General features: G+C 39.4%; 2 protein-coding genes and 1 pseudogene across 11 annotated transcripts in view; 2 read left to right on the forward strand and 1 right to left on the reverse strand.

Annotated features, from left to right (window-relative positions):
* TRMT10C (tRNA methyltransferase 10C, mitochondrial RNase P subunit) overlaps positions 1-27422 on the reverse strand; it is a 203696-nt gene that overhangs the window by 23553 nt on the left and 152721 nt on the right. For 2 of the 4 annotated variants that reach the window (XM_066241692.1, XM_066241687.1), the window contains exons 1-2: positions 6588-6645; positions 510-546 (exon numbers count right to left, since the gene is read on the reverse strand). The exons of 1 other annotated variant lie outside the window; for it this stretch is intronic. The gene's annotated coding sequence lies outside the window, so the exon portion shown is untranslated. Of the gene's footprint in view, positions 1-509; positions 547-6587; positions 6647-27422 lie in introns of those variants that run through there. One more of the 4 variants, XM_066241697.1, reaches the window with a different exon arrangement.
* Positions 6704-27422, forward strand: part of SENP7 (SUMO specific peptidase 7) — a 156227-nt gene continuing 135508 nt past the window's right edge. For 4 of the 7 annotated variants that reach the window (XM_066241675.1, XM_066241678.1, XM_066241680.1 and 1 more), the window contains exons 1-3: positions 6705-6849; positions 18141-18193; positions 20718-20816. In XM_066241675.1, coding sequence (XP_066097772.1) covers positions 6810-6849; positions 18141-18193; positions 20718-20816 — 192 coding nt within the window. In that variant the 5' untranslated portion in view covers positions 6705-6809. Of the gene's footprint in view, positions 6850-18140; positions 18194-20717; positions 20817-27422 lie in introns of all 7 variants that reach the window. The other 3 variants (XM_066241676.1, XM_066241682.1, XM_066241677.1) reach the window with 3 other exon arrangements.
* Positions 13486-13578, forward strand: LOC136312317 (small nucleolar RNA U3; annotated as a pseudogene).

Genomic DNA, 27422 nt, shown 5'->3' on the forward strand with positions numbered 1-27422 from the left:
AGTGTCTGTTCATTTCTTTTGCCCATTTTTTAATTGGACTGTTTATCATCCTGGTGTTGAGTTTTACAAGTTCCTTATAAATTTTGGTTATTAACCCCTTATCAGATGTATTGTCGAATATGTTCACCCATTGTGAAAACTAAGTTTTTTTTAACACCTGAAATTTATTAGTGTAAAAATTAAGCCATTTCTATGTGATGTTGTATAGTCATTTCTTGTATACTAGCAAGATTGCATCTAAATAATAAAAGCAGTTGGGAATATTATTAAATGATACAGTGCCATTATTGGGACTTTACATTTCTTTTTGATTCTAGACTAAATGCACTTCTATTTCTGTTTTTAAACAACCAACAAAATTACTTAGGTAATTTCAGCTATATACTTTGGTTTAAACTATAACTTAAAATATAATCAATTATTAATAAGTATTGTTAAATAAATGAATATATTGTACTCTTAAAGTAACTAAGTGGTCAAGTTTATAGTTAAAACTGACTCATACTTACCAAAGAACGTTGAGTTTGGAGAAACTGAATGGAGTACCTGTGGTTAAACAAGGCAGAAGTTTATAAACTGACTTTATATGAGAATCATTGGGAAATTGACAATAATACAAAATTAGAAGCCTACATGTTACCCCTAACAATACTAATTTAGTTCTTACAAATATTTAAAAATTTTTTAGGAAATGTACAATGGTTGAAAATGACCAGATTAAGGAATAAAAAGGGCAAATGACGTGACAATAAAAATTCTAGTTATATTAGAGATATTAAATTCCATTGCTTAGAAAGAATACAATTTAATAATTTTTCCCTCTGTATTCTTCATATTAGAAAATTTCTATTTATCTGTCTCCAAGTTTACTGATATTTTCTTATGTCATTTTGGGTGAGCCCATCTAATAAACTTTTCATAGCAAATCTTGTATTCCTAAGCTATTTTGTTACTTTGATATGGTTCTTCCTTCTCACTTGGAATACACATATGTATGACCATCAATTCCTTTCATCTTTGAACATAGTTATAATAGTTAATTTTAAATCTTTGTCTTCTTTTTTTGTGACAGAGACAGAGAAAGGGACAGATAGAGACAGACAGACAGGAAGGGAGAGAGATAAGAAGCATCAGTTCTTCGTTGTGGCACCTTAGTTGTTCATTGAATGCTTTCTCACATGTGCCTTGACTGGGAGGCTACAGCAGACCGAGTGACCCCTTGCTTAAGCCAGCGACTTTGGGCTCAAGCTGGTAAGCCCATGCTCAAACCAGATGAGCCTGTGCTCACGCTGGCGAACCTGGGTCCTCCAAGTCCCAGTCTGACGCTCTATCCACTGTGGCACCACCTGGTCAGGCTAAAGTCCTTGTCTTCTAATTCTAACATATAAGCCATCTCAATGTCTTTATCTGTTGTCTACTTTTCTGTATGTGTCATATTTTTGTTTCTTTTAATGTTTAGTTATTTTTAATTGCATACTGGATTTTGTGGCTGATACACTGTAGGGACTCTGAGTTCTATTATTCTCCTTTGAAGGATTACTCCTTTCTAGTGTTGTGCATCTATCTGTACTCAAATATAGCCTTTCCCTTTATTGTGATGTGTAGGATTGAAATCTCTGTTCTGTTCTAATTCCCCAGCTATTGCTTTCTGCTGGGTTCTGTGCAGTTCCCCTATGTATGTGCAGTTTAGGGTCACCCATACTTTGAATGGAGTCCATATGCATATTTCAGATCTTCACTATCTGTGATACTTTTCTCTGTGACTTTCATTTGTATGGATTCTCTCCCACTAATCAATTTCCCAGCTCGGCTGTTCAGCGAGCCTTACTCTTCAAGCTAGAAAAGTTGCTGCTTCACCTGTAGCCTTCTAGTCTTTACAGACTTCAGAGTGTCTTAAAGTGTAGAGCTGTGTTAATGCAAATTAACTGGTGCCATTAATTTTTTCAATGGTTGAATGCTGTCAGTGGTTGAATAGTTTGACATTTCTTCCTATTTTTGTTTTTTCTCCCTATGACATAAAAAGTGTTTTTAAATGTTTTAATTAGAGTTTGTATTTTTTTCCTCTGCATTTGGATGAGTATGAGTCAGATAAGCTACTCCATTGTAATTTCCATGTTTTGTATATCATCTTTTAACAATCTCTATATTTAAAAAATTTTCCAAGTGTGAATCCCTCTGTAAATAGAACAAAGTCTCAAATTTCCAATTTCCATTGTGACCGGATGTGCACATAAAACTTACAGCTAACTGGACAAAATCACACATTTGAAAGTAATAGAAGTGATGAAAGACACTGTAGATATAATTTTAGTTGATGTAGGGAAGGGCAATGATAACCACTTTTTACTATTCTTCTGTTTTCAGTGACTTTTTCCCCTGTGAATACGTGGTTACCTGCATTGTATAGAATTGGAATTAGTGTGATGATAATGATTGATTCTGATAATATTTCGGTTTTGTATTTGTATTTTTAAAACATGTTTATTTTTTGATTGTAGAGAGGGAAAGGGAGACAGGAACACCGATCTGCTCCTGGATGTGCCCTGACCAGGGATCAAACCGGCAGCCTCTGTGCTTTAGGAGGATGCTCTAACCAACCAAGCCATCTAGCCAGGGTGGTTTTATATTTTTATTTAAATGCGAACTCAACCTTGTTTCTGGTCTTGCTACCTACATAATATATAATCTCTCATAACAGTTCGTTTTAAAATTTTTGTCTCCCAGCTTAAACTGGATTTTAATGGGCAAATTTTTCACTTTTGAAGGAAAGAAATGACGTAGGTTGATATTAAACAGAAAGAACAGCAAAGAGGAACTAACAAAATATGTCATCATATCACATCACATTAATAAAACATTAAAAGTTTAACAATCTTCTTTTCTAAAAAAATAGAAAGTTTCTACTGTTTATCTTCAAAGCCATATAATTAGATAAAATTTCTACGTAATGAAGGAGTTCCAGAAATATGCAACACAGATCATTAAGATGAAAATGAGTAGAAATTTAAGAGGCAAATAGTATGCAGTAATCTAGATGGGGCATAAATGGGTGTATAGGGCCTTAATATTTTCTTTAAATTTTTTAAAAATATTTATTCATTTTAGAGAGAAGAGAGAGAAAGAGATAGTGAGAGAGAGGGGGGGATGGGAGGAGCAGGAAGCATCAATTCCCAAATGTGCCTTGACTAGGCAAGTCCAGGGTTTGGAACCGGAGTCCTCAGCTTTCCAGGCCCATGCTTTATCCACTGTGCCAGCACAGGTCAGGCAAGAAATTCACAATATTTTAAAGATAAGAATCATCTACTAGTGAAAATGAGGTGAATAGCACCATGACAGAGTACTCCAAATATCTGAAAATTTAGGCTTTCCTGGAGCCCATAGTAAGGAATTGCATATTGTTCATTTTAATTTAATTTTTAAAATTTATTCATTTTAGAGAAGAGAGAGAGAGAGAGAAGTGGGGGGAGGAGCAGGAAGCATCAACTCCCATATGTGCCTTGACCAGGTAAGCCTAGGGATTTGAACCGGCAACCTCAGCGTTCCAGGTCGACGCTTTATTGTTCATTTTAATTTTAAAAGCAGTTCAGGAAGTCAAGATGTCTCCATTGCTCATCCAAGTCTATTTACATTCATATGTACTTAAAGTTAATTCACTTCTGATGAGAAAGGGGCTTTTTATAAATTTCATTAACCTCTCTTCAAATAAATTGTTAATCAAGGGGTAAAATAAAGAATTAATTTCATACTTCCTTTAGGTCTTGAAATTATACCCACTGCTTTTAAAACAAAAATACAATGAATACTAATTTAAATACTTAATACACACTTCTAACACTCAATAAAGAACCATATTCATAACACCTGACTTGTGGTGCTGGTGCAATGGGTAAAAGTATTGATCTGGAATGCTGAGGTGGATGGTTCAAAACCTGGTCAAGGCATATATGAACGAAGCAATCAATGAACAACTACAGTGAAGCAACTATGAGTTGATACTTCTTGCTCCATACCTCTCTCTGTAAAATAAATAAATAAATACCCCCCCCCCCCCCAACCATACCCATTAAGATCAAACCAGTCTATCTTCTCTTCTTATAAATGCTGGGATGATGATTTTTTTTCAATTATAATAGAAAGTTTATTTAGAAAATCACAGAGGTAGAATAAGCGAGTTAGTTGTAGAAGAAATGGGCTCAGAAAACAAGTTACAGAGGCAAGAAAAAAAAAGGGGGGCCTTTGGAGTTTAGAGGAGAAAGGCAAAGAAAACACTCCTGGGGGAAAGGGGGTGGCAAAGGCACAGGCCACCTGGGCTGATGAATTCCTAATCTCAAATTATTTTAATTTAAGAGGCTCTAGCCCTGGCCAGATAGCTGGGTTGATTAGAGTTTCGACCGGGAGCGCAGAGGTTGCCAGTTCGATCCCTGGTCAGGGCACATACAAGAATAGCTGTGTTCTTGTCTGTCTCTCTCCCTAAAATGAAGAAATAAAAAAATAAAATAAAATAAAAGGCGCTATACAGTGTGAGCTAAATATACATAAAAGAAATGGCATTATCCCCAAACATACTAAGAAAAGTCATTCACTTTTTGGTGGTTTTTCTTCATATTTTTAAAATAAGGAAAATCGTAAAACACTTTAAAAGGTGATTTAATTAGTCTTGTTCATAAAAGACAAACTGAGGTTGGTGAAGGAGTCCCTCAAAACTAGAAAGAGAACTTGTTAGTCCTTTAGTTGTTTGCAATACAGTCAGCTATGCCGTAGAGATTGATAAAGCTAAAACAATAAAAATATTGGTTAAAATAGGTGTGCCATTTTTTGCCTTTTCCACTTATTCTTTGAAATTCTTGAGCTTAAAGGTCATTTATCTTTGTCATTCAAGACAACTTTTGATTCAAAGAAACAAAGTGGCTATATTTTTTTAGCAGAAATGCTATATTTGGTTCACTGACAAGTTTAAATGATATGTTTGCAAGCCGAATAATTTTATTAACTTTTCATAATTTCATTTCTCAAAAGTTTACTTCTTACCACTGAACTTTAAAAACCACTTTTATGAAAGCTGCTAAATGGGCTGGAAACAGAATTGGCTTACTTACACTTTTTGGTGTTTCCATCTCTCAGCTCTATTTCTATCTTTTGTAATTAATTTGTTTCCTATAAAATGGGCTAATAACTTAAGCCGGTATAGTTCTTATTAGTTGATATTCAATTAGAAAACTGATTTATGAGTAAACTTAAAATTCAGACATTTTTCAGTAAGTCAAGCTTTTGTTAAATAAAAGAGCAACTTCTAAACGGAATGTTTGCAGTGAATTTCAATCTCAGCAAGAGCATTAAGTATTGCTGTTTTTCAGCCATTCCTGCCCTGTAGGACACTCCTCCGAGCACAACAGGTCTTAGCACCTGTGGTCTCCCTCAGTGCAGACCACACAGGAATTAAGACAAGCGACTCAACAGTTGAGCAGGTAACTGGACTCTAGCGGTGAGGAAAATTCCCTTTGTTGACCTTGGTAAAATGGGAAGAAGGGAGCGAAGATTAAACTTGAGTATCGCCAGGGTTCTCTCTAGTTTAGAACAGTACCTAGTTCATTTTGCCTCTATCTGGAGTGCTCTGAATTTTGTCCCAATGACTGTTTTTAAAACTTACACATTAAAAAAATTATTCAAATATGTACATTATAGCTAATCAAATTGGCCAATTTTCTAAACTGATGTGCCCTTTGGAAAGAACTGAAAAATAATCAGTCTAAAAGTTGAGTTCATTGAAGACAAGGCTATGCCCTTAAGTACAGTAATTAAAGTTAGTTGAAATAATTCGTTTATATCCACCCTCTATCATCATGTTAGCATTTTATGTTTTAAAAAATTGATGTTCAGCTTATGTTAAAGATTCTCCCTGACACCCCCACCCCCCAGTTGACTTTATTTCCACTCATATTGCTAAACCAATTATTCTTTTTGTTTCTCAGTTTGAGGCAGCTGGGTGAGGATAAATATATATAGGAGAGAAGGCGAAGAAAGCAATGCTGCAAAGGAGTCGCGTTTTGCCTGACCTGTGGTGGCGCAGTGGATAAAGCGTCGACCTGGAACACTGAGGTCGCTGGTTCGAAACCCTGCACTTGCCTGGTCAAGGCACATATGGGAGTTGATGCTTCCTGCTCCTCCCCCCCCTCTCTTCCCTCTCTAAAATGAATAAATAAAAAAAGAAAAAAATGCCTATAACTTAAAAAAAAAAAAAAGGAGTCGTGTTTTACTTTCATATTTCTGGGGCCACCTCGCAGTATCCAGTGAACTGGTGGACTTCCTGAAGTTTCCTGTTTTTTTCATTTCTATATTTCTGTGAGAATTTTTATAAGAATTTATGTGAGCTAAACTGAGAACACGAACCAGGGAGCAAGAGCTCAAATGCTCCTCCCCTGTTTTTCAGTCAACCTGGTATTTCAAGCCAGCCACGTCTTTGACGATCTCAGGTGAACACTTCGCACCCAGCCTTCCTTTGTCAAAGGGGAAAACAAAAATAGAGAGAAAAGAAAAGCGCCACCAACAAACAACCAACTCAACAAAAAGAGAATAAATAAGACACCAACCACTTCAAGGGGCAACCGCAGCGAAAACAAGTCCCAGGAAGTGATTTCCGGGTGGCGGTGGGAGGGGCGGCTGATTTCCGGTCTGAGGGTAAGCGATGACTCGGGCGCAAGCGCGGTTGGCACTTTCCTGTGTTTTTTTTTTCTTTCCCATCCCCCCCCTCCCTCCCCCAGCCTGAGGGGTCTTGAGGTGACAGCGACTGCTACTGCGACTACAGCAGCACGATGGACAAGGGGAAGGCCGGGCGACGCCGATCTTCATCTGGTGAGAAGGGGACGGAGGAGGGCTGAGCAGGATTGTCGCCTGCCCTGGGCAAATAGGAGGCATAGGCGGCAACGGGCGCTGCGGCCCGGAGCCGTGAGGGCTCGGGATCGGGCTCCGGCGGGGCGGGGGCGGGGAGGGGAGGGGAGGGGAGGGGAGGGGAGAGGAGGGGAAAGCAGGGGAGGGGACGGGACGGAGGGGCGCGCACAATGGAAGCCTCTGACGTCGCCCCCGCCCCTGCGAGTCGAGCACCGAGCCCGAGCTGTCACCCAATGCTCAGCGGCTCTTCCCCCCTGCACCCTTTCATTCTCTCCTCCTCCCGGGAACAACCTGCGGGAGCCTTATCGGCCGGCGGATCTTCCCGGCTGGCTGGCTGCTGTCCTGCCACGCCTTCCTCCTAATGCCGTCAGTGTTCCAGTTTCCTTTCCAGCTTCCCAGCTCCCGACCCCACTTTCTCCTAATCCTTTGATCTCGATTTTGCCTCTTTCTTACTCTTACCTGCGGGTAGGTAGTAGCGGCTGCAGAGGTGGAAAGGCGGGGCTTGCTAATTGATTCTTCTCCCGTCAGATAAAGGCTGCAGCGCGTCTCCTTCTTCTGAACTGGCCCGCTTAATAATCTTTATCTTTCCAGACTCATGCTTCTTCCAAAAGTGATGAAAAATTGGAAGAAAGGATTTAAAGCCGTCCTTCCTTTGTGTTTTTATTTTCAGTATATTTTTGTCTTTAAAATTCCTTTACGGTGTAATGACTATCTTCAGTCTTAGGTATTCCATCACAACACCTGATGAATCAGTTACTTTGTTTCGTTTTCTCATTTCTTATTGTAACACTTATTTTTGCAGAGACAGCCTTAGCCATTCCAAATTTATTTAGGAGCGCCCTTGTGGCTGTGCCTTTCAAACTTTTTTCCTTCTTGATCCGCAAAGGAAAGTGAACACGGGTCTCTGGGGACATTGCCTGAAGCGGTTGAAAACCTGAAATCCCTTTCATTAAGTAACTAATACTATTATTGTGTGTGTTTGTGTGTGTGTATTTAGAGATATTCTTTGCCTTTGAAAGAACAGGTATAGATATAGAGGTATGCGTGTATATGCCTCCAATAGATCTGTGTTTGTTTTAAAATATCATTTCCAAGTTCAAGGTATATCAAAACCAGTAAATTAGATGAGAACAGATTAAAAAGTATTGGCAGTAGAGACAGGTTTACTAACAGTTGAATGAAATAATTCATGGGAGAATGACCATTGGAAATATTTAACAACAACAACAACAACAAAAGTGTAACACTTTAGAGCTATAGATCACAATTTTCAAATAGATTTTTGGATTAAAACAGGAAAGGTCAAGTAAACTAGGTTTTCAACTGGTTGCTTCAGGCAACATTCATCAAGGTCTGCGTTCATTATTTATTTATTTATTTATTTTTTATTTTTCTGAAGCTGGAAACGGGGAGAGACAGTCAGACAGATTCCCGCATGTGCCTGACCGGGATCCACCCGGCACAGGGCGAAGCTCTGCCCACCAGGGGCGATGCTCTGCCCCTCCGGGGCGTTGCTCTGCTGCCCAGAGCCACTCCAGCGCCTGGGGCAGAGGCCAAGGAGCCATCCCCAGCGCCCGGGCCATCTTTGCTCCAATGGAGCCTTGGCTGCGGGAGGGGAAGAGAGAGACATCGAGGAAGGAGGGGGGTGGGTGGAGAAGCAAATGGGCGCTTCTCCTGTGTGCCCTGGCCGGGAATTGAACCTCGGACTTCTGCACGCCAGGCCAACGCTCTACTATTTTTAATTTTTTTATTTATTCATTTTTAGAGAAGAGAGAGAGAGAGAGACAGAGAGGGACAGAGAGAGAAGGGGGGGAGGAGCAGGAAGCATCAACTCCCATATGTGCCTTGACCAGGCAAGCCCAGGGTTTCAAACCGGCGACCTCAGCATTTCCAGGTTGACGCTTTATCCACTGTGCCACCACAGGTCAGGCCACTAAGTGTACATTTTTTTTTTGAGTACTTAAGTACTAAGCAGTGTGCTACAAATTTTATAAATAATTCTTTCAAAAGCCTTATAATGTGGTTTTTATTTCTAATTTACCAACAAGGAGTCTGGGACATACGGAGGGTAAGCAATCCTTAGCATTAGTAAGAAGCAAAGCTAGGATGCAAAATCTGGTCTTTTTGATTTCAAATTTATAATTTCAGCCTCTTCTAATGTCACAGGATATTAGTGAGCCTACTTGGGAAAAAGAAGGTTTCACGGACAATTATGTATGACAACTGCAGTTACAAGAAAATTTTATTTACTACAGGGTTTTCAGTGCCTTTGCTGTGCTACTACTGTACATTATGCCTCTCCAGGAGAGTGACTGAACATGCAGTATTTCTCAGACTTGCTTGATTTTGACCCTTCCCCAGTTGCATCTTGAAGATCTAATGAAGTAGGAGGGAAGCTCATCTTTTGAGAAAGAGAGATTTTTTCAGCGGTGTTGGGACCTCAAAATAGAGTAGGTGGTCAACTAGGGATAAATAATAGCAATCATGTAACTTTGAAAGTCTTTGTTAAAACAAGTTTGCTAAGAGACATTGATAAGAGTGTGGTGGTTACGGGGGGGAGGGGGGAATGGGAGAGGGATAGGGGGTGGGAGGGGCACAAAGAAAACAAGATAGAAGGTGACAGAGGACAATCTGACTTTGGGTGGTGGGTATGCAACATAATTGAAAGACAAGATAACCTGGACTTGTTATCTTTGAATATATGTATCCTGATTTATTGATGTCACCCCATTAAAAAAATAAAATTATAAAAAAAAAAAAAAGTACCACTGTACATCACAAAATAAAAAAAAAAAAAAAAAAAAAAAAAAAAACAAGTTTGCATTTGTAGTAGTAGCTGCAGTTACTACAATGTGTGACTTTCTTCAGCAGTGATAAGTAATCCAGGAAGAAGAATTTGGAAAAAAAAAATGAATTCAGTTTTAATTAGGGTTAAAGGGTATGACAAGATGTGGCGGCAGAAAATGGGTTCACTGTGAGTGAGGAGATGGAAGGGTGGAAGGATAGCATGTTGTAGAGTGGGAGGTTTACATTTTGAGAACTTGGCAAGTTCTTTAGATCCATTCTTGAATGTATGTTTCTGAAGTGGGGATGTGTAGAGAAAGTTTGTTAGAGTAGAGTCTGTTAAGGTGAGTCCTTTGTATTAAGTGAGTTGATTAACAGAAATGTTAGAGCAGGGGTCCCCAAACTTTTTACACAGGGGGCCAGTTCATTGTCCCTCAGACCGTTGGAGGGCCGGACTATAAAAAAAAACTATGAACAAATCCCTATGCACACTGCACATATCTTATTTTATTTTATTTTTTTTTGCATTTTTCTGAAGCTGGAAACAGGGAGAGACAGTGAGACAGACTCCCGCATGCGCCCGACCGGGATCCACCCGGCACGCCCACCAGGGGGCGATGCTCTGCCCATCCTGGGCGTCGCCATGTTGCGACCCTCCTGGGCGTCGCCATGTTGCGACCAGAGCCACTCTAGCGCCTGGGGCAGAGGCCACAGAGCCATCCCCAGCGCCCGGGCCATCTTTGCTCCAATGGAGCCTTGGCTGCGGGAGGGGAAGAGAGAGACAGAGAGGAAGGCGTGGCGGAGGGGTGGAGAAGCAAATGGGCGCTTCTCCTATGTGCGCACATATCTTATTTTAAATAAAAAACCAAAATGGGAACAAAATTCAAAATAAAGAACAAGTAAATTTAAATCAACAAACTGACCAGTATTTCAATGGGAACTATGGGCCTGCTTTTGGCTAATGAGATGGTCAATGTCCGGTTCCATATTTGTCACTGCTAGCCGTAACAAGTGATATGACTGCACTTCCGGAGCCGTGACGTGTGCATGGCACATCACCGGAAGTAGTACTGTATGTGAGCGATGCCGCGCTTTGCGGATGCATCCTGTGCTCCTCTCACTGACCACCAATGAAAGAGGTGCCCCTTCTGGAAAGTGTGGCAGGGGCCGGATAAATGGCCTCAGGGCCGTAGTTTGGGGACCCCTGTGTTAGAGTTTCAGAATGATAGTAGATTATGACAGGAAAACTATGAATCAAGTATCATAGGAGTGTTATAGAGCTGATCTTGCTCAATACTGTACCTCACAATTACAAGTATGGGTGAGATAATGTATCCAATTTATGGGAATTTTAAAAAAAAGGAATTATTGCAATAAAGATAGAATTTTCATTGGAAGTGGTGGTTGGTTGGGGGAGGAGATTTTCATCTTTACTCCTAATTTGGTGGGAAGGAGAAGAAGAATCTTGAAAGTGTCTTAAAAAAATAGTGTAGTCAATAAAAAGCTCAACTAAGGTGGAGGTAATGTTCAAGGAAAAAAAATTCACAATTTAAGTAAATTGTGTTACTCTGGAAAGGAATTTGGTGGGCTAGAGAAGAATGTAGATGAAGGGTAGAGTTGAATTACAAAAGAGGCTGCAGGATTGGTAGCTACAGTGTTGAATATGATTCCCAGATGCGATGATAGGAGGGAGAGGATTGGAAAATAGATTAGAGGGCATGGTAACGCAGGACATGGGTTATAAGTAGCTCCAAAGATCTAGACTACAGCTTTGTTATGGTGTTGTCTCAAACCTGCCTGCAGAATGGATAACTCTAATCTGAATCTTCATTATTTTAGGAGGCTTGCTGATATAAGCTGCTTCATCCTAACTGCCTGTCTAAAATTTAATCATTATCTGAAATTTACCTCAAAGCTCAGTTCAATTATGCCTTTCCAAGAACAATCTCTGATAACTCAAAATTTAAAAAAATTATACCTATTTCTGAACTTCCATTCGTCCTTGCACCTCTTATATGATGTTTATCAGATTCTCTCCTGTATTCTAGCTTGCTGACTTGTCTAGCTTATGCCGTTTCACTATTAAATTTTGTGCCTGGGACTGTCTTATGTTTAATCCCCATATCATCCAGCAGGCCTAGAGTATAAGAATACCACCTTTGGAATCAGATCAGTGATGGATGAACATGGTAACCTTGGGCAAGTTATTTGGATTCCTCAAACCTAAATTCTTTGTCTGTAAAATAGAGATAATACTTTTACTGATCTCATGAGGATTTTATAAGGATTAAATAAAAGAATTGTGTAAAGTACTTAGCATAGTGCCTGGCAATGGTAATTAGTGTTACCCTAAATAAATATTTTGGAATGAATAGGTGAATGAGTGATTCCAGAAGATACCTGGGAAAGAGATGCTTTTTAACAGATTGACTCATCTATTTAGAAGGAGAGTAATTAGAGATTTTCCAATGCGCTAGTACAGTCCTAATATATACTACTAAAATCTCTTAAAGGTATATTTTAATATAGAATATAATAATAATTACTATTAATTTTGCATTAACTATATGACAGACATAATACTAAATACTTTAATATAGACTATTTCACTTTAATCCTTTTTTTTTGTATTTTTCTGAACTTAGAAGCGGGGAGGCAGTCAGACAGACTCCCGCATGCACCTGACTGGGATCCACCCGGCATGCCCACCAGGGGGCGATGCTCTGCCCATCTGGGGTGTTTCTCCATTGTGGCCGGAGCCATTCTAGTGCCTGAGGCGAAGGCCATGGAGCCATCCTCAGCACCCGGGCCAACTTTGCTCCAATGGAGCCTTGGTTTCAGGATGGGAAGAGAGAGACAGAGAGGAAGGAGAGGGGGAAGGGTAGATAAGCAGATGGGCACTCCTGAGAGCCCTGACCGGGAATCGAACCTGGGACTTCCACACGCCAGGCCCACACTCTACTGCTGAGCCAACTGGCCAGGGTCTAATGTTAACGGAAAAGCTGGGTATCCTGTCCTGTTTTAGAGATGAGAAATAGAATCTTGGAGAAGTGATAGCTAGTAAGCAAGATAAAAATTCAGGTTGTCTGGCTTTAAAATCTGTATTATTGAGCACTATGCTATACCAGAGAATCACAAGTAGAACCACATCATATGTTTATTAACATGCTCTAAAACCAACCTAGTATAAGATGGAACAACTCAATATAAAAACTTCTAAATTTTGGGATATGATATCACAATAGTATTAATTAAAGAAATAGAGTAACATACTACAAAACAGTATAGAAGCACTTTTAATGAGTCAGTTTGAGAATAGTAATCTGTAAATTATAATTTAATTGGTATTCCTCTTTTTTTTTTTTGGTGAGAGAGAGAGAGAGAGAGAGAGAGAGAGGCACAGATAGGGATAGACAGGAAGGAAGAGAAACGAGAAGCATCAATTCTTTGTTGCGGCACCTTAGTTCATTGATTGCTTTCCCATGTGTGCCTTTATCGGGGGGCTAGAGCAGAGTGAGTGATCCTTTGCTCTAGACAGTGATTTTGGGCTCAAGCCAGTGACCTTGGGCTTCAAACCAGCAACCTTTGGGATCAAGCCAGTGATCATGGGGTCATGTCTATGATCCCACACTCAAGCCTTTGACCCCACGCTCAAGCTGGATGAGCCTGTGCTCAAGTGGGCAGTTGAACCTGCGGTATTGAACCTGGGCCCTCTGTGTCCCAGTCCGATGCTCTATCCGCTGCACCACCACCTGGTCAGGTGGTATTCCTCTTTTAAAAAATACATCTTTTATTAAATTTAAAATTGACTAGAGAAAGTCTGTACTTTCAGGGATCATTTCTATAGTTTGTTACTAGAGAGGTTTTGAATGTGTAGAGCACCTGAAACCACGAAGAGGAGGCTCAGTGTCCTCTAGAAAAAAAAAAGTAAATAAATGAAATTGATGAGAAAATGAATTTATGTAAGGTAAAGGATTTCTTATTATTTATTTAAAAACTATTTGTTTTTTTTGTATTTTTCCGAAGCTGGAAACAGGGAGAGACAGTCAGTCTCCCGCATGTGCCCGACCGGGATCCACCCGGCACACCCACCAGGGGGCAACGCTCTGCCCACCAAGGGGCGATGCTCTGCCCCTCCAGGCGTCGCTCTGTTACGACCAGAGCCACTCCAGCGCCTGAGGCAGAGGCCACAGAGCCATCCCCAGCGCCCAGGCCATCTTTGCTCCAATGGAGCCTCGCTGCGGGAGGGGAAGAGAGAGACAGAGAGGAAGGAGAGGGGCAGGGGTGGAGAAGCAGATGGGCGCTTCTCCTGTGTGCCCTGGCCGGGGATCGAACCCTGGACTTCTGCACGCCAGGCTGATGCTCTACCACTGAGCCAACCGGCCAGGGCCTAAAAACTATTTTTTTGTTGTCTAATAAATGCTACTTTATTAAAAACTATTTAATATCAGAAGCTTGGAGGAGACTTGACTTGAGGTGGTGAATATAGATCAGTGGTAGTAAACCTGGTCCCTACCGCCCACTAGTGGGTGTTCCAGCTTTCATGGTGGGCGGTAGCAGAGCAACCAAAGTATAAATAAAAAGATAGATTTAACTAGAGTAAGTTGTTTTATAAAGATTTCTTCTGCCAAACTTAGAGAAAATCTGACATAAAGTACTTGGTAAGTAATTATTATTATGTGCTTTAACTTGCTGTAACTCTGCTTTATAAATTTTATAAAGTAAAGTTACTTTCCTACTTTATAAATCACCATTACTGTGGAACCAGTGGGCAGTTAGAAAATTTTACTACTAACAGATACAAAAGTGGGCGGTAGGTATAAAAAGGTTGACTACCCCTGATATAGATGATATATTATAGAATTGTACACCTGAAGCCTATATAATATTATTAATGTCACCTCAATAAGTTCAATAAAAAATTAAAATGATTGGAAGCTTACATATAAAAACAAATAATTTTTACATCAGTGTTTGCTTCAAGAAATGAAGGTAGTGAAATTAATGTTATATATTATGAACTTAAGAGAAATTATTTTTGCTATATAGATTTCTGGATAAGCTATTTCACTTATTATATTTAATTGTTTAACATTATTTTAATTAATTTTTTTTAAGTGAAGGAAAGGAGACAGGCAGACCCCTGCATGTACCACAACCTGGATCTACCCGGCAAGCCCCCTAGGGTGATGCTCTGCCCATCTGGGGCCATACTGGCAACCGAGCTACTATATTTTTAGTGCCTGAGTTGGAGGCTCCATGAGCCATCCTCAGTGCCCTGGGCCAACTTACTCGAACCAATTGAACCAATCGAGCCATGGCTGTGGGAGCAGAAGAGAGAGAGAAGGGGGAGGGGGATGGGGAAGGGGTGCAGTAGTAGATGGTAGCTTTTCTTGTGTGCCCACACTTGGAATCAAGCCAGGGACATCCACATGCCAGGACAGCACTCTACCACTAAGCTAACTGGCCAGGGTTATAATTTTTTTTTTTTTTTTTTACAAAGAGAGAGTCAGAGAGAGGGATAGACAGGGACAGACAGACAGGAACGGAGAGATGAGAAGCATCAATCATTAGTTTTCATTGCACGTTGCAACACCTTAATTGTTCATTGATTGCTTTCTCATATGTGCCTTGACCACGGGCCTTCAGCAGACCGAGTAATCCCTTGCTCGAGCCAGTGACCTTGGGCTCAAGCTGGTGAGCTTTTGCTCAAACCAGATGAGCCCTCGCTCAAGTTGGCGACCTCGGGGTCTCGAACCTGGATCTTCCACATCCCAGTGTGATGCTCTATCTACTGCGCCACCGCCCGGTCAGGCCAGGGTTATAATTTTTAGTTGAAGTATTACATACAGCAGAGTATAGATATTGTTTATTATTTTTTAATTAAAATATTTTAATACATGTCTTTAGTATATAGTTTGGTGAGTTTTTATACTTAAATACATATAGCTGTGTAGTCATCACCTAGATCAAGATCTTGAACATTTCCATCAACTCAGAAGACTGATTTGTATCCCATCTCAGTTAATATTTTTTCACTCCCCAGGTATACCCAGGTATACCCTATTTAGGACTTTGACCCAATTTGAAGATTAGGTTGTCTTACCTTTGCTTTGGAGAAGTTCTTTATACATTCTGGTTATGAGTCAGCTGTGTGAATTATATAGTATTATTAATTTTAGTCACCATGCTATACATAGATATATCTTTTTTGGTCTGTGGCTTTCCTTTTCATCTCTCTCTTTTTTATTTTTCAGGGACAGAGAGAGAGTCAGAGAGAGGAATAGATAGGGACAGACAGATAGGAACCAGGAATGGAGTGAGATGAGAAGCATCAATTATCAGTTTTTCGTTGCGACACCTTAGTTCATTGATTGCTTTCTAATATGTGCCTTGACCGTGGGCCTTCAGCAGACTGAGTAATCCCTTGCTCGAGCCAGCGACCTTGGGTTCAAGGTGAGCTTTTTGCTCAAGCCAGATGAGCCCGCGCTCAAGCTGGCCTTGGGGTCTCGAACCTGGGTCCTCCGCATCCCAGTCCGACGCTCTATCCACTGTGCCACCGCCTGGTCAGGCCCTTTTCATCTCTTAATGATGAGTTTTGATGAACAGATTAATTTTAATGCAGTCAAGTTTATTAATCTTTGTCTTTTAAAATACATATTTTTAACTTTTATTTATTGATTTGGATCGGAAGGGAGAGAAACATCAATTTTTTTTTTAATTTTTAATTTTTTTTTTGCGAGAGAGACAGATAATCAGAAAAGGAAAGAGATGAGAAGCATCAACTTGTAGTTGTAGCACTCTTAGTTGTTCATTGAGTGCTTCTCATACATCCCTTGACCCAGGGGCTCCAGCCAAGCCAGTGACCCCTTACCCAAGCCAGTGACCTTAGGCTTCAAACCAGTGACCTTGGAATCATGTCAGTGATCCCATATTCAAGCCCGTCACCCATGCTCAAGCTGGTGACCTTGGAGTTTTGAACCTGTGTACTTATTATCCCAGGTCAACTCTCTATCCACTGCATCAGCACCTGCTCAGGTGAGAAACATCAATTTGTTGTTCCACGTATTTATGCATTCACTGACTGATTGTTGTATGTGCTCTGACCTTGGAGGATAGGGATGACAGTTTAACCACCTGAGTTACTTGCCAGGGCAGTAATTTTTTTTTTTTTTTTTTTTTTTTTTTTTTAGAAAGAGGCAGGGAGAACGACAGGAACATCGAGGTGCTCCTGTATGTGCCGTGACTGGGGAATCCCAACTGGCAACCTCTGCACTTAGTTATTTTTTTTAAGAGACGGAGACAGGAAGAGAGGGAGAGAAGAGGGGAGGAGAAGCATTCATTTGTTGTTCCACTTAGTTGTGCCTTCATTTGTTGCTTCCCGTGTGTGCCCTGACTGGGAATAAAACCCACAACCTTGTTTTGGGACGACGGTCTTAACCAACCGAGCTCACTGGTCAGGGCCAACGTTTTTCTTTATGTGCATTACTACTTGTGTTTTGTTTGAGAAGTCTTTGCTTACCCCAAGGTCATAAGGATATTCTCCTTTTATTTTAGAAGCTTTGTTTTCTCTTTGACATTTGAATCTATGGTCCATTTAAAATTAATTTTTGTATACAATGTGAGATAGAGGTCAAGGTTTAACTATTTATGTTCCTGTTTGGTTATCAAATTGCTTTAGCATTATTATTGAAAAGTCCATCCCTATACCACTGAATAGCAGCAGTGTGTTGTCATAAATAGATGACCATTTATGTGTAGATCTCTACCATTCATTTTTATTATGAAATGTAATATTATGTAATATATATATTCCAGTAAATTGTAAGTTCCAGGAAAGCTTAGTTTGTGTTTAATTTGCTCACTGCACTGTACTTACTGCCTAACACATTGCCAGGCAAATGATAGACTTCAATAAATATTTGCTGATTGAATGGAAGAAAAAACATCTACAAGAGGTCTGAAAACTGTTGGTGAAGACAGACTTAAGCTGCTCCCAGGTGCATTGATGATGAAATATGCAATAGAATTAAAAGCAAAAATATTTTGTAAAATATTTTCAACTTCTAGCTCTCAACTTCTGCTTTGTTCCTCCCGTTGTACCTCTAATAATAATAATTTGAGAATTTGTCTGGTCATATAGTTAAAACAACTTTTATTAAACACCTATTGGATGTTAGGACTTCTGACAGAGAATTTCTTATTTAGTTCTTAGAGCCAAGTTTTTTTTTTTTTATTGTCATCTTACACATATTGTTTAATGAAGACATTTTGTGAGAATCTACTACTCTTTCGATTATTTTTTGACCTCTATATTTTTAGTCCATCAGGTTCTGTAAAATGTATCAATATTAATTCTAAAGCTAATAAGGAGTTAGTTTAAAGCAAAGGATGGCTGTCAAAGAATTTATTTTATTATATTATTTATCTTATTTAGATATTAAATGGTAACTTTTACCATGTCTTTGTAGAAATTGTCACACAAGGAAAAAGGAAAAAGTCTTCATCTTCTGAGTTACATAAGGTATGCACTAGTTTTTCTTTTAATCTGTTTATTATCTTAAGAGTACTAATATTGAAAGTATTTTGCTATTTTTCTTTTAAATAAAACTTGAAAGAAAAGACTGTAAAACTGTAATTAGTGTTTTTTTGAGAACGGTGTATCCTAATTAACCAAGGATTAGCCAGGAAACCCTGTTTGGAGCCAGCCTTGTTTAAATCATTGTGAGATATACCAGTATACTTTCTAGGCCTCATATTATATTTTATATAAAACGTATGACAGAACTTTCTTGATGACTGAATGTGTCAGAGCACTTCATGTTCATTCATTATACTGTAAATGTATAATAGTTATATGTATACTTAAGTCATGTGCTGAAATTACTATTTGGAATATGTTCTTTTAAACCTCTTTTTTATTATTTTTATTTATATTTATTTTTTATGAGAGGAGGGAAAATAGAGTGACAGACTCCTGCATGTACTCTGTCCGGGATCCACTCTAATCAGCTGAGCTATCGTCAGAACCTGAGGCTGATGCTCTGACTAGCCGAGCTATCCTCAGCACCTGGTGCTGACATTCAAATCAGTGGAGCGCCTGGCTGTGAGAGGGGAAGAGAAAGAGAAGGGGTAGAGGGAGAGGAAGAGAAGCAGATGGTCGTTTCTCTCATGTGCTCTAACCGGGGATAGATCCTGGGACATCTGCACACTGGGCTGATGCTCTATCCACTGAGCAAACTAGTCAGGGCCTCTTTTTATTTGTTTGTTTGTTTTTTCTCTATGAGGCAGGAGTACTTTGTTTGCTTGACCGGGTCAGGACAACAGCCTGTTCAGGAACCAGCGCATAGCAGGAGGCAGGAGAGGGGTGCTGATTTTTGTCGGGATGAACATTGATTGCGATCAGATAGTCTTAAAGGGCTGGGGTGGGGTGGGGTTGTGTTGGTTATGGTAAGCAGTCGCCTTTCTGGCCTGGTCAAGCTCTCAGGCCAGATGTATCATAAAATAGTTTCTCTTCCACAGTATGGAAAGACAGAAGAAAAAAAGGTAGTAAAGAAGGGAGAACGCATACGTGAGTGAGCTAGGCAGAAGCTATTTGCCTTTGATGATCTATTATTGCTTTAAAAGTCACAGGCCTGCTCAGATTCAAGGATAAGAATCATCGGCCACACCTGATGTTGGAGTACTGTCAGTGTTCTATTGTAAAAAGATCATGTGGGATATAGATTTCTGGTATACCAGCTTTGGTAAATACAGTATCAGTCAGTATTCAGTGTAGTGCTAAATAACCTACTCACAAAGGATTCATAGGTATGAACATACTGAAGCCCTTGCTGTACCCCCCTGAAAATGCAGCTGTTGTTCCCTAATGAAGAATATGAATGAAATGATTGATTTAGAGATAACATTGTCTTTTGTAGTTGAAGAATTATAGAGAGGTAACTTTCTCTACAAAGCAGGTATAAATAATTAAGAATTTACTGGTGGATTAATTAAGAATCCAGGAGGATTAACTCAGAGGTGCTTGTGAAATAAAAGAGTTGAGGTAACACTTTAAACTTATTCTGGCCTTCTGACTTATGCTTTAGTCTCATTGAAATGAATTTATGGATTGTTACTGATTGTAGTTGACATAGTGCTTATTATATGCTATATTTAGTAGGCTGAACTTGATACTTATCATTTATAACTTTCTCTTAATACAAAAGTTATTTAAATTCTAAACAAATGATTTTATACTTAGGGCTAAGATGGATGCTTTTATTCATTTGTTTATTCAGTATATCATGAGCCATATGCATTGGAGATGTAAAGGTGGTTAACTGAGGGCCCCCTCTTCAAGGGCTTCTGTAGTCTGGAGGGGAAGACAGACATGTAGACAAATAATTATAATATAGTATGATTTATGTAATATAAATAATGTAATATAAATGTACCAAGTACAAATACCCAGAGAAAGGAATATCTTGGTGTGGGAGTGATGATTGAATGGATAGAATAATAATTTTGAACAGAATCTGAAGTATTTCACAGGGAGAGGCAGAGGGAAAGGCATTCTAGATTGAGAAAGTAGTACATACAGTGTTCTAGAGATATAAAATAATATCACATGTTTGAAAAAGGTTGAGTAAACTCAGTGTGTGTGATTGGGACATAGAGTTTGTGCTGTGTGGGTGATATGAAAGAGCCTAGATTGTTAAGAGTTTTATCTGTAAGAAATGGGTGCCATCGTTATATTTTACGTATTGTAGCCGTACTTAGATCTGTGTATTAGAGAACTCTGGGGATAGCATTTGAAATATTAGAAGGGAAAGAGACTGCAGGTAAGAGAATATTTAAGAAGCTATTGTGATACTTCATTTATTGACCTTTATACTGAATGGGAGGTTTAAAAAAATAAAATTGTATTTAACGGCCTATAAATTAAGTACTAATTAAAAATTTTAAAACTAAAATAGCAAAATATTAATGCAGGGTGTTATTTGCTGACTCAGCTCTTATTTATATTTTAATTATACTGATTATTTTCTTATATATTCTGGTTTCAGATCACAAAGATGTTAAGTGCAAAACCAGAGGCTGTTTGTGTTAAATCACAAGTGTCTAAACTCAGAAGCTCAGAACAGTGGGATCTCCCTTTGCAGAGGGTAAATAAAAACCTTTTTTTTTTTTTTTGACAGAGAATTAGAGAGGGACAGATAGGGACAAATAGACAGGAAGGGAGAGAGATGAGAAGCATAAATTCTTTGTTGCAGCTCCTTAGTTGTTTATTGATTGCTTTCTCATATGTGCCTTGACTGGGGGCTACTGCAGAGCAAGTGACCCTTTGCTCAAGCCAGCGACCTTTGGGCTCAAGCGAGTGACCATGAGGTCATGTTTGTTATCCTACACTCAAGCTGGATGAGCCCATGATCAAGCCAGCGACCTCGGGGTTTTGAACCTGGGTCTTCCACATCCCAGTCTGATTCTTTATCCACTGCACCACTGCCTGGTCAGGCAAACTTACTTTTTTGAAGTATATAGTGTTATTTGGTGTATTTAAAATGCTTTAGTAAAACCAAACTTTTATTTTCTTATATGTCCTTTTGTTTTTTTGTTACTTATTTGTAGGTTTTAAATTAATTTATTTTGGGCATATGTTGAACTGATGCTTTGAGATTAAGGTCTTCTTCAGTTTAAATCTAAGTATACTTATTGTTTTTCTTCATGGAATTTAAAGCTAAGTATTGTAAAATAATTTATATTTTAAATTTATAAGAAGTTATTAAGGTTTTTAGAATCATTTGCTCATGAAGAATTGATTTTTCTCATCTCTCTCCCTTACTGTCTGTCTGCCCTCTCTCACTAAAAAAAAAAAAAAAAAAAATTAAAAAATTAGAATCATTTGCTCTTTTATTCTTGTTTTGTAAATTTGAGAGGGTTTATCTTAAAGGGTAACACAACTATTTTTCTTTTTTTTTAATCTTATTTTTATTAATTTTAATGCAGTGACATTGATAAATCAGGGTACATATGTTCCGAGAAAACATCTCCAGATTATTTTGACCTTTGATTATGCTGCATACCCATCATCCTCTGTCACCTTCTATCTGGTTTTCTTTGTGCCTCTACCCTCCCCCCCACCACTTCCCTCTTCCTCGCCCCCTCCCTACCCCTCCACCCCACTCTTTGTTACCATCACATTCTTGTCCATGTCTCTGAGTCTCATTTTTATGTCCCATCTATGCATGGGTTCATATAGTTCTTAGTTTTTTCTGGTTTACTTATTTCACTCTGTATAAATGTTATCAAGGTCCATCCATGTTATTATAAATGATCCAATGTCATCATTTCTTATGGCTGAGTAGTATTCCATAGTATATATGTACCAAAGCTTTATAATCCACTCGTCCTCTGACGGACACTTGGGCTGTTTCCAGATGTTTGCTATTCTGAACAATGCTGCCACAAACATGGGGGTGCATTTCTCCTTTTGGAGCCGTTCTATGGTATTCTTGGGGTATATTCCTAAAAGTGGGATAGCTGGGTCAAAAGGCAGTTCGATTTTCAGTTTTTTTGAGGAATCTCCACTGTTTTCCACAGTGGCTGCACCAGTCTGCACTCCCACCAGCAGTGCAGGAGGGTTCCCTTTTCTCCACATCCTCGCCAGCACTTATTCTGTGTTGTTTTGTTGATGAGCGCCATTCTGGCTGGTGTGAGGTGATATCTCATTGTGGTTTTAATTTGCATTTCTCTAATGATTAGTGATGTTGAGCATTTTTTCATATGCCTATTGGCCATCTGTGTGTCCTCTTTGGAAAAGTGTCTATTCATTTCTTTTTCCCATTTTTTGATTGAATTGTTTGTCTTCCTGGTGTTGAGATTTACAAGTTCTTTATAAATTTTGGTTATTAACCCCTTATCAGACGTATTGTCAAATATGTTCTCCCATTGTATAGTTTGTCTTTTTATTCTGTTCTTATTGTCTTTAGCTGTGCAAAAGCTTTTTAGTTTGATGTAGTCCCATTTGTTTATCCTGTATTTTATTTCACTTCCCCGTGGAGATAAATCAGCAAATATATTGCTCCGAGAGATGTCGGAGAGCTTACTGCCTATGTTTTCTTCTAAGATGCTTATGGTTTCACGGCCTACATTTAAGTCTTTTATCCATTTTGAGAGGAAGTGCTTGATATGATTTCAATCTTCTTAAATTTGTTGACACCACTTTTGTGCCCTAACATGTCGTCTATCCTAGAGAATGTACCATGAGCACTTGAAAAGAATGTATATTCTGCTGCTTTAGTGTGAAAGGTTCTGAAGATATCTATTAAATCGAGTTGATCTGGTGTGTCCTTTAGGTCTGCTGTTTCTTTGTTAATTTTATTTCTGGAGGATCTATCTAGTGATGTTAGTGGGGTATTAAAATCCCCTACTATTATAGTGTTGCTGTTGATCTTGCTCTTTATATCCATCAAAGTCTGCTTTATATATTTAGGTGCTCCTATATTAGGTGTGTAGATATTTATAATAGTTATATCTTCCTGTTGGATTGCTCCCTTTATCATTATGTAGTGGCTTTCTTTATTTCTTACTATATTCTTTGTTTTAAAGTCCATTTTGTCTGATATAAGTATGGCTACCCCAGCTTTTTTTTCATTTCCATTTGCATGAAATATTTTTTTTCCATCCTTTTACCTTCAACCTATGTGCATCTTTTGTTTTAAGGTGTGTCTCTTGTAGACAGCATATGTATGGGTCCTGTTTTCTTATCCATGCAGCTACCCTATGTCTTTTGATTGGATCATTTAATTCATTTACATTTAAGGTTATTATTGATATATAGTTGTTGATTGCCATTTTATTCTTTAAAGCTGTATTCCTCTTTTGCTATATTCTTTTCCATCTTTGATCTACCATGCCCCTTAACATTTCCTGCAGCATTGGTTTGGTTGTATTGAATTCCTTGAGGTTTTTCTTGTCTGGGAAACTTTTTATTTCTCCTTTAATTTTAAATGATAGCCTTGCTGGATAAAGTAGTCTTGGTTGTAGGTTCTTGTTCTGCATTACTTTGAATATTTCTTGCCATTCCCTTCTGGCTTCAAGTGTTTCTGTTGAGAAGTCAGATGTCATCCTTATGGGGGCTCCTTTGTAGGTGATAGCCTTTTTTTCTCTCGCAGCTTTTAATATTTTCTCTTTATTGTTTAGCTTTGGTATTTTAATTATGATGTGTCTTGGTGTAGGTTTCTTTTGGTTTCTTTTTAGTGGAGTTCTCTGTGCTTCTTGAATTTGTGAGAGTTTCTCCTGAATTAATTTAGGGAAGTTTTCAGCTATGATATGTTTGAACAAAGCCTCTATCCCTTGTTCTTTCTGTTCTTCTTCAGGAACCCTTATGATGCGGATGTTATTTCTCTTTATGTTGTCACAGAGCTCTCTAAGAGTTTCCTCAGAGTTTTTTTTTTATTTTTTTTATTTTTCTGAAGCTGGAAACCGGGAGAGACAGTCAGACAGACTCCCGCATGCGCCCGACCGGGATCCACCCAGCACACCCACCAGGGGGCAATGCTCTACCACTCCAGGGCGTTGCTCTGCCACGACCAGAGCCACTCTAGTGCCTGGGGCAGAGGCCAAGGAGCCATCCCCAGTGCCCGGGCCATCTTTGCTCCAATGGAGCCTCGGCTGCAGGAGGGGAAGAGAGAGACAGAGAGGAAGGAGAGGGGGAGGGGTGGAGAAGCAAATGGGCGCTTCTCCTGTGTGCCGTGGCCGGGAATTGAACCCGGGACTTCCACATGCCAGGCCTATGCTCTAACACTGAGCCAACCGGCCAGGGCCTCCTCAGACTTTTTTTTTTTTTTTTTGGTGGCCCGTACGGGGAACGAATCCTCAGACTTTTTGAGTCTCTTTTCTTTTTTCTTCTCTGCTTTCCTGCCTTCATTCCAGTTGTACTCCAACTGGCTGATTCGATCCTCAGCTCTATCCATTCTGTTATTAATTCTTTCCATTGTGGTCTTCATTTCTGATATTGTATTTGTCATCTCCGACTGATTCTTTTTTAATATTTCAATATCCTTTTTTATACTTGCTATTTCTTTATTTAGGTGTTCATGATGACCATCCATTGTTGTTCTAAGATCCCTAAGCATCCTTACAATCATTATTTTAAACTCTGCTTTTGGAAGTTTGATTATTTCCATGTCACTAGTTCATCTCCTGAAAGTTTCTCTTGTGGTTTCATTATAGAGAGGGGAGAGAGAGTGAGAAAGAGAGAGAGAGAGAGAAGGGGGGAAGAGCAGGAAGCATCAACTCCCATATGTGCCTTGACCAGGCAAGCCCAGGGTTTTGAACCAGCAACCTCAGCATTTCCAGGTTGACGCTTTATCCACTGCGCCACCACAGGTCAGGCTCTTGTGGTTTCATTTGGATTACACTTCTTTGTCTTCTTATTGTGTCTGTGTGTTTGGGTGTTTTCTTTGTAGAACTGGTTGAGTCTAGGCTTGGTGTTGTCTACCTCCAATTTTCACTTTTGTTGTTTCTATGTCTTCTTGGGTTGGCATCAGCTATTATTTGCAATCCACTTTTGGATTTGGGCCACTTTGAAGTCTTGATTTTTTTGTTTTCTTAACAGGTGATTGTCTTGTTTGCTGATCTCAGCAGGGGCCTTATTTGAAACTGTATTCAGGAATGTGGTGGGTGTGACCTGAGGCTCTGAAGTACTCTTCTGCCAGTTAATCTCTCTGGGGGCAGGTTGCTTTCTCAGCTTTAGTAGGGGGAGGTATATCTCAGATCTCCATGGAGACCTGAGTTACTGCCCCTCCTCCCCACTTTTTGTTTTCAGCTGTGTCTTGTTGCGCTGATTGGAGCTGGAGAGATATCTGTATATCTGTGACCTGGAAGTACTTTTGTATTTTACTTTGTGGAAGGATCAGCCCCTCCCCCAGTTATGGCTGCCTCCAGCACTGAATGAGTCAGCTTTTCATGTCATCACCTGTATTCCTCTCCCCCTCACCATCCATCTCTTTTCCTCTACTTTCTTTTTGGAAGACAAGCGGGCCCTTTCAACACACCTCGTTCCCTGGTCGCCAGGCAAGTGGCTGTGAGCAGTATTTACTGCTCTTTTCCTTGGAGTGAGAGCCCAGCTTCACCCCCCCTCCTCTGTTCCTGTAAGCAGGGGAGATTCAGGCGCTCCCTACCAGGTTTGTTGTGGCTTCTTCTTTGCTCCTTGGTTTTTGAAAGCTGTTCTTGTAGTCCAGATTTGTTTTTTCACGCTGATTGTTCATAAATTAGTTTATAATCCAGTTCGGTGGTGTGAGCTGGGAGTCTGTGCGTCTGCCTACTCCGCTGCCATCTTCAGGTCTTTGAGACTGTTCTGATGTAAGTCGTGAGGAAAGGAGGAGAGCCGAGGACACTATCCAAGTTTTTGTCCCTGGAAACTTAAACCATGAGCTTCCCCATTGTGTTTGTGGTTGGAAAGTGAGACTAGGTGGCTGTTCCTTCCATCACACCAGGTTACAGCACATTCCCTTTACCCTGGATTCCACTGGCTTCCGTAACTCCTGTGAGGGCTGCAAGGGCTTCTTTAAGGTCCCCAACTATTTTTCAAAGGATATTTTACTTATAAATCCAGATTTTAATTTTACCACTATTTAAAATAGAACTTTTTGAGTTTAACTTTTTTTCTCTTGCCTGGCACAACTCATTGTCAGTTTTTTAAACATAATTTTTTTTTTAGATTTTCCAATTTATCTCTTTGATGCTGTATTGGTCCGCTAGAGCTAATGTAACAAAATACCACTGACTGGATGGCTTAAAAAAACAGAAATTTATTTTCTTACAATTTTGTAGGCTGGAAGTCCAAGACTAGGTTGGTTTCTCTAAGGCTTCTCTTATTGGCTTATAGATGGCCACCTTCTTGCTGTGTCCTCATATGGCTTTTTTCTGTGCCCCCACATCCTTGGTGTTTTTTTTTTCTCTTATTCTGATAAGGATACCAGTTCTGTTGGATTAGGGCCCTGACCTTAAGATCTCATGTAAAATTGATTACCCTTGGATAGATGCATTTTCCACATACAGTCATATTGGCAGTTAGGACTTCAGTATAGGCATGCCCAGGTTGCAAATGAGATAGGTTCCGTAGGTTTCTTCATAAGTTAAATTTGTATGTAAGTTGGAACAGGTACATTTATTTACCTAGTAAATGCAACTTAGATGTTTATCTTAACATAGTATTTATTTATTTATTTATATTTTTTAAAGTTAATAACTTTTTATTTAAGGAATTCCACATGTTGTAAGTCCTTCAAGTCCTTCACTGCAGTTCCTCCAGTTTGAGTCTTAATCCCTTTTTTTGCTCAATCCAATTACTTGACATGTCAGTCAGTCCATGATTCTTTTAGTTGAGCTTCTCTATCTCCACTTGAATATGGCCATACTTCAAAAATTCACCACCTATAATCAACTGGAACCCAGATTCTTCAAGTAATTTACTTTAGGGCCCTAGAAATTAGATAGTATGTTGTTATTTTGGCAGATGTAAGATATTAAGTCGTTAATGGTTTCTAAAATTGAAAGTCTTTTTTTTTTTTTTTTTTTTTTTTTTTACAGAGGCAGAGATAGACAGGGACAGACAGACAGGAACAGAGAGAGATGAGAAGCATCAATCATCAGTTTCTCGTTGCGCGTTGCGACTTCTTAGTTGTTCATTGATTGCTCTCTCACATGTGCCTTGACCGTGGGCCTTCAGCAGACTGAGTAACCCCTTGCTGGAGCCAGCGACCTTG

This window comes from Saccopteryx bilineata, chromosome 8 (genome assembly GCF_036850765.1).
Source record: "Saccopteryx bilineata isolate mSacBil1 chromosome 8, mSacBil1_pri_phased_curated, whole genome shotgun sequence".
Lineage (NCBI taxonomy): Eukaryota > Metazoa > Chordata > Mammalia > Chiroptera > Emballonuridae > Saccopteryx > Saccopteryx bilineata.